Below are 14670 nucleotides of genomic sequence, written 5' to 3' on the forward strand. Positions count from 1 at the left end.
TTTCTTGCAAATCTTGCAATTTCCCACACCACCTACTGGCAACACAAAAAGCAGTTTATCTCGAGAAACATTTGTTCGATTGACTTGGGGAGTGCGCTGCTCGGACCCCGATGGAGTGCGGTGCCATTTGTCGGATCAACTTCAAACTTGCGCTTAGGGGGACCTGTGCAGTGCGTGTGCCGGAGGGAAGCACCCACCGGGTGGTGCATGGGGGAACGGGCACTGCACTAGTTCTATATAAAGGAGGTAATGGCTTGGTCTAAAGTTTTGAAAAACGACTTGGGAATAAAAACTGAAACCACCTGCAAAAGATAAAGGAAGTCACAGTACAGTTGTCATGAATGGTGAAATTAGCTGTAGAGACCAAAACCATGTTTTGAACCAGGCAGGTAACATGTTGTTGTTGTTGTTTATGGCTTCATATTTCCAAGACTGAGGTAAACAAACAGCCTAGAGGTACAGCAGGTAGAGCTGCTCAGACCTGACATCTGTCCCAACCTGAAGAACGAGAATGAGAGAGAGAGAGAGAGAGAGGTAGAGAGAGAGAGAGAGAGAGAGAAAGAGAGAGAGAGAGGTTTGGAAGCAGACAACAAGAAAGGAGAGCAAACAGAGGAGTTCCTTCTGCTGAGTCAACACTGTTATCGCGCGCGCGCACACACACACACACACACACACACACACACATTTCTGTAACCAGTTCCCACCGGGCGCCATCTTGGCTCCACAGTCCCACTCTGTTGTCCTCCATGATGTCACCATGGTAACCTCACATGGTGACGTCACCAAACCTGGCCGGCGGGATCTGGTACGTACGGCCAAATGGGCTGCATACGGCTGTGATTACACAACCGTCTGTCGGTGTGTGTGTGTGTGTGTGTGTGTGAGTGAGAGTGAGAGAGAGACAGACATGGAGAGAGAGAGAGAGGTGACATGAAGTTTGCCCACTGCCAGATAAGAGCAGCAGGTTGTGTAACAGTTCAATGTGTCCTCTGTCTGTCCAGCCGGATCACAGCTACCAGCTGCTAGTTAGCCTGAGCTAACTAGCATAGTCTAGCTGCTAGTTACCCTGAGGTAACCAGCATAGCCTAGCTGCTAGTTAGCCTGAGGTAACAAGCCTAGCCTACCTTAGCCTAGCCAGTAGTTATGTTTCATCCCTTCCTAGCTGCCAGTGGCAGTAAACAAAGTAGATATGTCTCCTCGTGCTCCACGCATGATGAGATCTCGTGTAAACAAAGCCACGTATGTGATGTTTAGGCTACCTGATATCACACATTATGTCATTTAGCACACGCTTTTATCCAAAGTGACTTAGAATAGTACATTTTGTCAACAGTAGTGGAATCAACTGTAACACAGTCAGCAAATACTTTTTAAATGGAATAAATAGCATTTGTCAATACCTGAAGGAATAAGTAGCATTATTTTTTGCGAGAAGACGAGAAGAGTCGCAACGGGGATGACCGACTTTTGAGCCATGGATGGAGGGGCAAGGTGATCTGCAAGAATGAAGGAGTGGAGGGAGCGAGTCGAGGTTTGGAACCTGACCATAGATTGCAGATAGAGGGGAGCAGTCTGGTGTACCGCCCGGTAGGCAAGTACCAATGTCTTGAATTTGATGCATGCTGAGATGGTAAGCCAGTGAAGGGACCAGAAGAGGGGAGTGATGTGAGAGAATTTAGGTTGGTTGAACACCAGAGCTGCAACGGTCTGATTGCTGAGGTAGGTAGCCCACCCAGAAGAACGTTGCAGTAGTCCAAGCAGGAGATGACAAGGGCCTGGACCAAGAGTTGTGTCCCTCATAAGAAACGGATGGATTCTGTGGATATTGCACAGGGAGAACCTACAGGAGCGGATAGTCGCTGCAATGCAGGCAGAGCTGGACAGCTGGTTGTGCAGGATCACCCCGAGGTTCTTAGCAGTTTGAGAGGGTAAGAGAGTCGTGTTATCAATGGAGATGGAGAGGTCTATGAAAGGGCAGGAAGAGTAGCTCTGTCTTTTCAAGATTGAGATTGAGGTTTTGGGCAGACATCCAGCCACTGATGCCTTTGAGACATGCAGAGATGCGGGCCTCAATTTGTGTGTCTGAGGGGGAAGGAGATGTCGAGTTGAGTGTCATTGGCATAGCAGTGATAAGAGATGCCATGAGATCACATGGCCGAGAGATTGAGTATATAGAAGGAATAGCAAGGGTCCCAGGACTGTGCCTTGGGGAACATCGGTGCTAATAGTGCAGGGTTTGGATAGGGTTCCTCTCCATAAGACCTGGTACGAGCGGTTAGAGAGATAGGAAGCATGCCAGGACTGTGCAGATCTGGTGATTCCTTGGGCAGATAGAATGGAAAAGAGGATTTGTTGGTTAACTGTATCAAAAGCAGCAGACAAGTCAAAGAGGACAAGGACAGAGGAGAGGGATGAGGCCTTAGCAATCAATGTGCAGGGCAAGGGGAACTGTCTCAGTAGAGTGAGAAGCCTTGACACCAGATGGCAGAGGCTCCCGCAGGTCCCTCTGGGACAGATACAGGGGAAGTTGGTTGGAAACTGCTCATTCAAGGGTTTTGGATAGAAATGAGAGAAGATAGACAGGTCTGTAATTCTGGATAGCAGTAGGATCCAGGGAGGGTTTCTTAAGCAGGCTTAACCTTGACTACAGCAGCCTTTAGAGCAGCTGGAACAAGACAGAGGAATTGATAAGAGTAGTGAGGAAGGAGAAATGTCATTGGAGATGGTTTGGAGAAGATAGAGGTGGGTCAGTTAGACCTGACAAGTTTAAGGACATCTTCAGGGGAGAAGGGATAGAGGGAAGCAAGCCCGGGGACAGATGGCAGAGAAGCAGGTTTGGAGTCGGGAGTACTGTTGTTAGTGGCTAGAGGATGAAAGGAAGAGCTGATGTCGTCAACCTTCTTAGCAAAGTAGGCCACAAAATCATCAGCAGAGAGAGACGGGGGAGGGGAGGGAGGGTTCAGGAGGGAGGAGAAGGTGGAAAACAGTTAACTCAGTTGGCTGCAGAAGACTGGATTTCAGAGATGAAGAAGGAAGTCTGCTGTTGAGACAGCAGAGGTGAAGTTGGAGAGGATAAGGTGGTAGGCAGAGAGATTGTCAGGGTGCTGTAATATTCTCCATTTCCTCTCAGCTGCCTGAAGCTCTGTTCAATGAGTTTGCAGAGATTCAGACAGCCAAGGAGCAGGGAGAGATGATCGAGCAGAGTTAGTGGTGAGTGTGCAGAGAGAATCAAGAGAGGAGAGAGAGGATAGAAGAGTAGAAGATGCTGTCTCAGTGGGCATGAGGGAGAACTGCTCAGCTGAGGGAAGCAAGGAGGGGACAGCAGAAGAGAGGGAGGTAGGTGTGAGAGTTTTTAGTTGCGTCCGGAGGTGATGGTGTAAGTGGATGATGGGTGGGAGGTGAGATAAAAAGGGAGAAGTTTAAAGAGATGATCAGATACAAGGAGAGGGGGAACAGTGAGGGTTGGAGGTGTAGCAGGATCTGGTGAAGACCAGGTTAAGCACGTTCCCTGCCTTGTGAGTCAGAGGAGATTGAGAGGGAGAGGTCCAACGATGAGAAAAGGTTAAGGGCAGAGATTGCAGGGTCACCAGTTGGATATTGAAGTCACCCAGAAGAATGAGTGGAATGCCATCCTCAGAAGAGAGGGAGAGGAGGATGTCCATCTCATCGAGGAAGTCACCAGGCTGACCAGGCGGGCGGTACATTATCACAATGTTGAGCTTGATAGGTACAGATACAGAGACTTCATGGGATTCAAAAGAGGATATAGATGGATGAGGGAAATGCCAGTGTAGGTCCATTTGGGTGAGATGAGGAGTCCAGAGGCTCTAAGGGTGTGAGCAGCAGAGAGTGCTGCTGGAGTGGCACTGTTTTCAGGTATGATCCAGGTCTCTGTGAGGGCCAGAATGTGGAGGGATTGAGAATAGAGTATGGACTGAGATGGTATCAGTTTTCTTAACAACAGAGTCCTCCAGCAATATTAAAATGACTACTGGTGCAAGTTATGTTAAGATTACATGGGTTACTGATGTAACAACAGAGATTGGAAAGAGACACAGTGTGGCAGATGAGTGGGTAGTTGGTAGAAAAGAAGTAGCAAAAACCCTATTCTCTGGCCTACCCTCGATGGTCTCTTGCATATAGACTCCCTAGTAATCTTTGTGCCCAGAGCAGGGCCGGCTCACCCTACAGGCGAAACAGCTTCCTGCCTGAGGCGCCAGTTTGGCTAGGGCGCTCTGTGGCTCTCACAAAACAACAACAAACAAACAAAAGTCGCTGGTGGATGGCCTCTTTTTCTGCACAATCAGTGCCTGAAATTGGGCGTGGGATTGCGGGAATCCCGCATCTGTTTGCGCGAACCGATGTCTATGTTATGGTGCAGAACGCTGCATACGACTGGACAAGCCGCTTGTCACAGACAGGATCCAGGCGCAGCGTCAGTGCAGCTGCAGCAGCTGAGTACGTCGGAGGTGGTGGTGAGTGTCACTTCACCTGCCTTCTCCCTGTCAAAAGTGAACCAGCAAAATACATTTTAAAAGGCTGTAGGCTGCTTTTGTTTAGTTTCCCTCTTTTTTTAAGTTTTGTTTCTGTTTGACATCTGCTAGACTAGCGTTTAATCCTGATCGCTTTCAGTCTGGAGCCGTGTTGATTGAAACATTTCCTGATGACTGTTGATATTGTTCATATAAGGGTAACTCATTGACAAACCACGCAGACAATTTTTATTGTGAAGAACCTACAGATACAGCTCTGACTATTGACAGAGGGAGAGAGAGAGAAGTAGGGAGAAGAGAAAAGTCGCAAGTGAAACAGCACACCAGATGGTGGGAGAAACCTGCAAGTAACGAGCTGCTGCTGGCAGAGAGGTGCACAGACAGTTTGGGGGCCAGGGGCCACATTACAGAAACTCCCTATCTTATGTCTTAAGTTAGGATAGGACTAGTTTAAGATAGGATTTTTTCTGATTTCGTATTACAGAAGCAAATCCTAACTAACTTTAGGAATCCTATCATATCTTGCTAAATCCTATCTTATCCTAAATACTCATCCAGCATCATTATCAACTTTTCTGTCTGTTGCTAGTGGTTGCTAGGGTAACAGACAGAAAAGTTGATAATGAACCTCCTCCTTTCTCAACTCGCGTGGGAAGTAGGAGCGCTAGTAGCCTGCTATTAGCTAGTAGGCTAACGATGTGTATTGTTGTTGTCGAACATTTTTGAGATTGTGGGGCAATGGACCAAAAACGAAGGGCATTTAACTTCAAGGCAGATGAGTTGGAGGTCTTAGTGACCGCCGTAGAAATGGTTAAAGACGTGCTTTTTGGAAAGTTTTCAGCCACCCTCACGCGGGAGGTGAAAGAGAGGGAATGGGCTAAAATAGCAGAAACCGTCTCTGCCGCATCAGGCATTCCTCCCCCCTTGGAAACGGTATGTACCGAGGAGCCAAATTGCTGATGGCTGTTGCTACCTCAGTTAAATTACGTGACATAGCAGGCTGAGATATTTTGGATATGTCGGCCACTTCAGTTTGAAAATCTCCCTTCGCAAAAAACCGAAGTGCATTTGTAAGTTGTACTACAACCAAAAACTGAGAGCCTACTAGACCCGCTCCAGTTTGCCTATAGAGAAGGGAGGGGCATCCAGGACGCAACCGCCACTCTACTCAACCTACTTTATAAACATCTAGAGGGAAATAAAAACCATGCCAGGCTGCTTTTAATTGATTTTTCATCTGCGTTTAATACGATCCAGCCCCACGTTCTGGTAGAAGAACTAATTAAAACCTTCGGTCTAGATCCTTGTCTGGTGGGCTGGATCCTCGATTTCCTCACAAACAGATCCCAACGTGTCAGGGTTAACGGGACTCTGTCCAGCCTTCTGTCCACATCCACCGGTTCGCCTCAAGGCTGCGTTCTTTCCGCCTTTTTGTATATTCTTTACACCAATGCCTGTCGCAGTCTTCATGAGAACAGACACATCATCAAGTACGCTGACGATTCGGTCATCGTCAGCCTGCTTAGAGATGATGAGGTCGGTCACGGTCAGGTCGTGGAGGACTTTTTGTCCTGGTGTAGCGACGCCTTCCTTGAACTTAACATAACAAAAACTAAAGAGGTATGTATAGACTTTAGACGTAGCCCCTGTTCTACCCAGAACAGTGTTGTCCATGGCCAACCAGTGGAGATCGTATCCAGTTACAAGTATCTGGGCACGATTATTGACAATAAACTGAAATTTGATGTAAACACTGACATGTTGTGCAAGAAGGGCCAGCAACGCCTTCACTGTCTTAGGAAACTAGCCAGGTTCAATGTCGACAAAAACCTGATGAAACTGTATTATAGTGCCTACATTAATTCGGTCATTTCCTTCTCCTCTATCTGTTGGTACGGTAACCTGGCTATCAAAGATAAAAACTCTCTTTGGAGAATTGCGAAAACCGCTTCCAAAATTATTGGCATCCAACTGGAAAGCCTCGATCTCTTCTATAATCGACAGCTCCTCAAGAAAGCCCTGACCATCTGTTCCGACAGTGCCCACCCACTCAGTACAGAGTATACGCTACTGCCTTCTGGCCTTCGTTTTCGTGCCCCTAGGACTACAAAAAATAGGTACAAACATTCCTTCGTCCCTGCCTCGATCCGAGCAGTCAATGTTGCCAGAGGTAGGTAGAAATCGTACGTGATGTTTCAGTTCCTGATACTGACACTTGCACTGGCACTTTATGATGGCACTTTTATGATGGCACTTTTATGATTTTATGATTTTATGATTCTATGATTTTACGATTTTTATTTTTATTTAAGATGGCACTTTTATTGTTTACTTCTTGTCCCTGTGAGGATGTCTTATTTAGAGGTCGACCGATATTGCTTTTTCAATGGCCGATGCCGATGCCGATCTTTAGAGAGCAGGGCGGCCGATGGCCGATATATAATGCCGATTATTATTATTTTTTTTATTCGATAAAATACGATTAAAATAAACTCCTCAAAAAAAGTTTGGAAACGTTATTTTGCTCGATTATTTCTCCCCTTTAATAATACCAATTGGTATTGTATTTTATATAGTTGGAAAGCCTGATTAGTCACCTTTACAACGGGGTACAACTTGTAAGGATTGTGCATTCGTGGAATGAGAAACACACAGCTAAACGTGTGGGTAGCGCCCCCAAAAAATGTGCAATATTCTTCTGTTGGTATTTTTTTTTTAAGAAATCTAGTAGCCTAGATTTCCATTATCCATTCATGCACATTGAAAATCGAATATAACATTATACTGTAGGCCTACATCTAATATAAGATGTGATCTTAGCCAGTACAGTAACATGTTTTTGATTATTCTTTTTATTAAATAGAAAAATACATTGGGTTATGCGGTATAGATTTCAGTAGTGACTGGTAGGCTATAGCGAGAGAGCAGTATGTCAGAGAACTCATTCATGCACTGTTCTATACATTAACAATAATAATAATAATAATAATGTAACTGTTTAGATTTGCTGTCATTTGATGGGAGAAGTGTGTTTGCAGAAGATGGTGGTGACTGAGGAAACGTAACGTTACAGTAGGCTCATGCATGGGTGCATGAGAAGACTCACATTCAGTGGCGGACTGCATAATCGGGCACGTCGGGCAAATGCCCGGTGGCCTGGCCTGGCCTGCCAAATTTTTTTTTTTTTTTTTTTTTTTTTTGCAGGCCGATGCCGATTAATAAAAAATGCCAATAATCGGCCCCAATTAATCGGCCGGCCGATTAATCGGTCGACCTCTAGTCTTATTATCCATCCACCAGAGTTGGTTGCATTTTAATGTCAGTATTTGTCCCGTTGACTTTACTGATAATTTCGTTAAAAAAAAATTCTATTCAATTTTTTCTTTTATCGTTTGCACCAGACCTGCTCAAGTTAGGTTGTCCCATGCTATGTTGTCAGTTACATGTCTGTTGTTGTTTTGTTTGCCTGCACTACTGCCTGCTGTAAACCAATTTGCCCTTTCGGGACACTAATAAAGAACTTGAACTTGAACTTGAACCGGCAGAGCCCCGTGTCGCCTAGCCGGTCTCTCCAACACAGGTCTCAGCTCCTCGGCTAGCTGCAGTATCATGTCCTGGCCGGGGCAGTCTGTATCGATTAACGAGCGTTCTGTCATCAAAACGCAAAACGTCATTCGGGTCCCACATGAGCCTTTCGGCAAATACATTGCGCCTGTTGACATTTTGTTGGTTTTGCAAATATAATAACAGCGCAGCCATAACGTAGGTAGGTAGGCTATAAATAGGCTATAAATTATAACGAGATGCAAGATGGCTGTTGTTCCAGTTGAAAATAGTGTAAATTAGTTAGGACAGCATAGCTGGCATCTTAAAGTTAGGAGAGCTTTTTTAAGATTTTGGGGAGTTGCGACGCTTCTGTAATACGCTTTTCCCATTTTAAATTAGGATGAGAATATTGACTTAGGAACTGTTGTTCTGTAATGGGTGTTTTCCTAAATCAAGTCCTAACTCTAATTACCATGGTTACCAATCATTTAGGATAGGATTTGGAATTTAGGAAGTTTCTGTAATGTCGCCCCAGGTGCATAAGTGAAAAAGGGCCCCCCCCCCCTCATAATTATTTATAAAAAATAAAGTGACATACAAGTCAGGCCTGGATAAACACAGAGTAACCAGTGACACACTTGAAGTGCTCCCCTGCTACCAATTTATATGTAAAAATAAATGGATAAATAAATGAAAATCTCTTCACACAATTTGAAATCATACAATTTATCAGTGAAATACTGTAATTTATAGATTCATTATGCTATAACTTATTTTTACTGATACTTATGCTTATATTTACCCAGTGGCACTCATTCTAGTTTATTTCAAGAAAAACATTTTGGCTAGTGGAAAGCGCCAAATCAACTTTCGCCTAGGGCACCGATATGACTAGAGCCGGCCCTGGCCCAGAGTCTTCATGCACAGGGGCTGTCACGACAGCTGACACTATAGAATATACATACATGGCAACAAGTACTGGTTCACCAGAGCGTCAAGGCCCCTCCAGCAATTAACAGCTGGCCCAGTCCATGCGTACGTGAGGTGTAGGCTACCTGCTATTGTACATATTTTAGATTTTTTTTTTAACGCTTTTCGCTTCGAAAATCATATAAGGGTGGTCCTCCTTTTGTGAAGATTATCTTGCTGAACACAAAGTTCACTGTTTAATAAACTTTTGTTAACCACATACCTCATTTCAGACATTTAACCAAAATCCCCAAATTAAAATCACATCTCTCTCTCTCTGTGTCACTCTCCCAGGACGCCTCTTGGTGCCTCTCTAGATGATCAGACGGCTTCTCCTAGTAGAGGTGAGCCACAATCTCCAGGTTTGTGTGTGTCAGAGTGTGTGTGTGTGTATCAGTACTAGCCAATAGTCAGCGTGTTTGCACTCCCAGACTGTTTGTGTGTGTGTGTGTGTGTGTGTGTGTGTGTGTGTGTATGTGTATGTGTGTCATCGTTCATGAGGGTTTCACAATGTTTCCACTATGTGTGTGTGTGTGTGTGTGTGTGTGTGTGTGTGTGTGTGTGTGTGTGACTGTGTGTGTTGTACAGGAGCGGTGAGGAACGGCTGTAGCTTTGAAGATGACCTTTCACTGGGAGCCGAAGGTTAGCACACACACACACACACGCACACACACACACGCACACACACACACAGTCTGATGATGTGATGCAGCTCTGGGGCCGGTTGCAGTAAACGCCTTGAGTTAAGTTTTCCCTTAACACATTGAGTGCCAAGGACGTCTCTGGACGTCCTAAAAAAATGTAACGAGGAGTGCCAAGGACGTCTGTGGACGTCCTAAAATCATAATTCATATTATTCCATAATTCTGCTGTTTAAGGTCGTACCTAGCCAGTGAGCATGAATCCCTTCAAGGGATCACACGGCGCCACCTTAAACATCGTCACGGGAGCTGCGCCACCCACCTCAGATCCTTTACTTTGTACAGGAGACAGCAGGGAAAGACGTGATCAAAGTGGAAACCGATGCATGCTTCAGCCAGAGCCGTATATATTGCTCTGTCTGCAGCGGAGCGGACAGTTGGCTCGGCTGCATCCGTGCCCACAACTGAGCTCTTCTGCTTATATCTATCTTCTATCTATCTGTTTCTCCACATGATTCCTTGCCAGAAAGCCAGCACCCGAAGCCGAACGGCCAAGCCCTTTTCGTTCAGTCGCGTTTGGCACTTCCTTGTTGCGCGCTGGGATCCGTCCGGGGCAAAAACGGAGTCTGTGAAACAGACTCTGTGCGTGTGGGGAGGAGCCCGCAGCTCAGGGGTGGAGAGGGGGGGGGGGGGGGGTGGGGGGAGCAGGCTGCACAGAAACCACACCACGCCACCACATCAGAAAACACCAGCCAGAGTCAGTGAATGTGCTCGAAATTAGAGTGCAAAAAGTATTCATAAAAGTCACTATATCTTGAAAAGTAAAAAAAAACGGCAGAAAACCCTTGAAAGTGCACTTCTTACAGAGGCTGTCATTTCATAATGGAACTGTCTAGAAACAAAATTTCTTCTTTGGAAGAAGCAGGAGTGTTCAATGTTTCATTAGAGTCCAGCCCTCTCAATATAGCCCTAATAGAAAAAATTCTATAGCTGTTTTCAACTGAATGGAAGTGAATCTGGCACAGGCTCCAGACAATTTTACTGAAGCGCTGTGGCACTCAATGTGTTAAAGGGGCCATATTATGCATTTCTTAATTTTGTATCATATATATGTTGTTACAATCTTGGATGGTCATATTAAACATGGGCTAAGCTTCAAATAAATAGGTGAAAGTGTTTTAATGTTACCCCCATGAACCCCCCCCTCCCTCACATGAAGTCTCGTAGACGAGAGCACATGGATTTGTGCGAGAACATAGTTCTAGTGACGTCAGGTTACCATGGTGATGACAAGCCTAGCCCGTGCCGGCAGTGCGCGCGCGCCATAGCCTTCACCCGTCCCCCCTGCCCCTCCCTTCCCTGTTCTGACTGCTCCAGTACACTGCCGAATTGTCAACCTAACCCCGTGTCACCAGGCTCTCTCCAACCTGGCTGTCTACAACAGTAGTCTCATGGAATTACGGATTTCAGACTGCAAAAACAAGGAGACGACTTGGAAGTGAGCCAGGATGTAGGACTGAAGTGGTAAGTTCTGAAAATATGTGTCTCATTCCAGCATCGGTTGTACCTAGCAGCTAGGAAGCGCTAATGTTACTTACCGCCGGCTGGGTAACGTTAGCACTTGCTATTAGCCTAGCAGCACAGCTGCCTTTCATAGACATGAACAACCGATGAATGACGAAGGCACACATTTTCAGAACTTGTAACGTTAGTCCAACTTGCTGACTTCTCCAAGTCCTCATTTTGGTTTGGTCCGTGTAGCCTTTGCTAGGAGAGGCATACTATAGTCACAAGCATTTGGGAAGTTAGCTAAGTAGCTACATTAGCTGTTGTGTTGTGGCTTGAATGTGAAGTGTGAAGCTTGAGTGTGAAGCTCGCCGGGCAGGGCGGGGCGCTGTAAAACAATTATATAAATGATCAAGGGATTGTCAAAATGAATCTGACCATCGATAACAAACGTGACTTGGGCGTAACAAGCAAGGCTATCAATTGATATATCAACATCCCCCTAGCTATCTATCCCCTAGCTCCGCTCGGCCCGGGCTGTGCCGGGACATTTCCTTCGGCGGCTGGCCGAGCAGGGCATCACGTTCCGCTGCCAAACACAAAAACTCCTCGCGCTGCCCTCCTGCCTCCTGGAGTATTTTCCGGAGGGTGGGGGTTCAGGGACAGGACCTAAAACAGAGCGTTTCAGACAGAGGCTGAACTGAAGGGGGCAGTGAGAGCCAGTACAAGATAAACAATGAGTTTTTTCAACTATGAATGATGCAATAAGTTACTCTACTGGAGGCCAACAATAAAATAATAATACATTATAAGCAAAATATGGGCCCTTTAATATAATATAAGGAGTTAAGGTAAAGTCCCTGGAAACACTGGGAATAATGGGAATAACAAATCCATGTGATAGACGGAGCCAATTAATGTTAGCCGGTCAGATTTTTCCCGAAATAAAAACCATTCTACAGTCCCTCCAAAACATATATTACCACTGTTGCTGTTTTCTGGCTATTTTCCACCCATGAGTGTTGTTGCTCCGACAAATGTAGAAAGCCCGCCTTTCGGCGGACATTTTCTTACAGCAGCAGGCTGGACACGCCCACAATGCCTCCTCCACGTGTATCTCAGCGAATCACGATGCATTTCATGTGTCAACGTTGCAGACTCGTCACTGCCATCGCTGGCCTTCCTTTCAAAATAAAAGCTTGCTGCAGAGTCGTGTAATTGTAACAAAAAGATAAAGTCCGCACACTGAGGCTCCATCAAAGGTTTTTTATTTGCAACGTTTTGATCTTCACTGGATCTTTCTCAAAAGTGCCTCAGTGTGCGGACTTTATCTTTTTGTTATAGTTTACTTTTGTCCAGCACCTGTACGTTTTTGGGATGTGTGCATAATTCTCTTTTTGGCTGTGAGTCGTGTTATTGTGACATGACATTTTTCATAGCATTTTATCATATTTTGAAAGAGCGGCGGGGAAATTGCAGCAGCGGCGGTGCGCTGCTGCAAAATATACATAGAGGAAACCCTGCCCCTGGTATAATGGATCAAATAAAGAAAAGAAAAGAGTCAGGCATTCAGAAATGGGGGGTCATGGGGCGTCGCGTCCAGGGACCCCCATCCCGCGTAAGTAGGGTTCCCAGCCATTTCCACCACTATTTACTGTCAAAACTTGACATTTTTTGTGTGTGTGTTTGTGTGTGTGTGTGAGAGACACGGAGTGGACAATAGGCTGTAATGAGTTCATGTTGTAGCACTGAGCTCTGGTCATGTCTTTCTTGGAATGCTGTTTTGAAGTGGATTGTGTGTGTGTGTGTGTGTGTGTGTGTGTGTGTGTGTGTGTGTGTGTGTGTGTGTGTGTGTGTGTGTGTGTGTGTGTGTGTGTGCGTGCGTGCGTGCGTGTGTGCACGTGCGTGGGCGGTGGAATTTCAGCCTGAATAGACACTAATGAGTGTGTTCTAGGGCAGAGCAGAGGTTGTGTTTGGAACAGGTGTGAATTCCAGGTGAAGCCTATTCCAAACGGCCTGGGAGCCGAGCTGTGCTCATTATGGTGATTTTTGGATATTGTGTCATACAATTCTGCTGTGGAAATGAATGATAACAAGCATATTTGACTCCCTTTACTTACTTTACTTAACAAAATGATTAAACATTTTTAAGGACTATTATTTGAATATTCTCAGTTGAACCCGAAATGACACGGCCGAAGAAGGCTGTGTTTGAGCTTAAACTTAGGCACTGGCATGTGAATACATGTGAAACTACTGTACGCAATATTTGGGAATACCATCAAAATAAATCTTGGATAACAATATTGTGTCTGACAACTTTAGTAGCGCTAACATTGACGCTAGCGTTAGCACCTTCGCTAGCTAGGTCAGCATGAGCTCAAACACTAGCTAACGCTAACGTCAATGTTAGCGCTACTAAAGTTGTCAGAGGTGTCACCTCCGACACAATATTGTTATCCAAATTTTATTTTGATGCCATTCTATTCCCAAATATTGTGTAGTTTCACATGTATTCACATGCCAGTGCCTGCAAGTTTAAGCTCAAACACAGCCTTCTTTGGCTGCGTCATTTCGGGTTCAACTGCTCCACAGCACCAGATGTATCGGTTTGGTGCTCAGTGGTGCGAGGGTGTACTGCAGTTTACAATTTAGACCATCGGCTGCACTTCTTTGAATATCGTGGATATAAAACTCGATCCAGTTGTTGTAGCCCTTTTTTTAAATCCTGTACACATTCATCTGCCCATTTATCGATGTGAGCAAACGAAATTGATGTGACAGAACTCAAACTTTTGGTCTACTGCTCCATGTTCAGACAGGGGTTTGAATCAGGGCCGGTTCCAGAACAAGATGACTAGGGGTGCATCCTAGATAGGAAGGGGTGCAGATGCCCGGCCAAAGGCCGGGCCCACTCGGGTTGCCGGCCGAAGGCGGCCGCCCGAAAAATTTGACATGTTATTTTACTAAAAATAATGCATTTGACCATCATTTCAACTAGAATGATACCACCCAAGCAAGAATATTTCAAGTGTTTCAAGTGCTTTACTGAAATATTTGGACCATATAATGATAATACAATTATCTCAACCTTAAAAGGTTACATATAGGTGCCAAAAAGCCATAAAATCACATCAAAGAACAAAGAAAAACAACAACTATAATTCAATTTTAAACAGTAAGTGTGCAGCTGTAGCATTAAAAAAAAAAAAAAAAAAAAAAAAAAAAGATAACTTTTCAACTAAGCATGCAGACAATTAAAATAAGGGTGCAATGCATGCTTTTGCACCCCCGTAGAACCGGGCCTGGTTTGAATGAGAGTCTCGTTGCGTTCCCAACCAGCGGGTGACGTCATCTCAAGATGGCCGCGCTGTGAATAAGGTCTATAGCAGACACCTGGGGACGAGCACCAGCTAACAACAACGAATCATCCTATACAGTGATCTAATACACTAATGGACCTAAACACTCTTAAATAGCACTGAACAGGAAGAGAGTGACTTAAATTTTTTAGT

The 14670-nt window shown here is 45.2% G+C and overlaps 1 protein-coding gene across 2 annotated transcripts in view; it reads left to right on the top strand.

Moving 5' to 3' along the window:
• The window catches only part of itprid2 (ITPR interacting domain containing 2), a 108794-nt gene that overhangs the window by 25257 nt on the left and 68867 nt on the right, over positions 1-14670 (top strand). For both annotated transcript variants that reach the window (XM_083639327.1, XM_083639328.1), the window contains 2 exons: positions 9303-9352; positions 9597-9650. In XM_083639327.1, coding sequence (XP_083495453.1) covers positions 9303-9352; positions 9597-9650 — 104 coding nt within the window. The remainder of the gene's footprint in view (positions 1-9302; positions 9353-9596; positions 9651-14670) is intronic.

This window comes from Poromitra crassiceps (assembly GCF_964638095.1).
Source record: "Poromitra crassiceps genome assembly, chromosome: 6".
NCBI classification, from domain to species: domain Eukaryota; kingdom Metazoa; phylum Chordata; class Actinopteri; order Beryciformes; family Melamphaidae; genus Poromitra; species Poromitra crassiceps.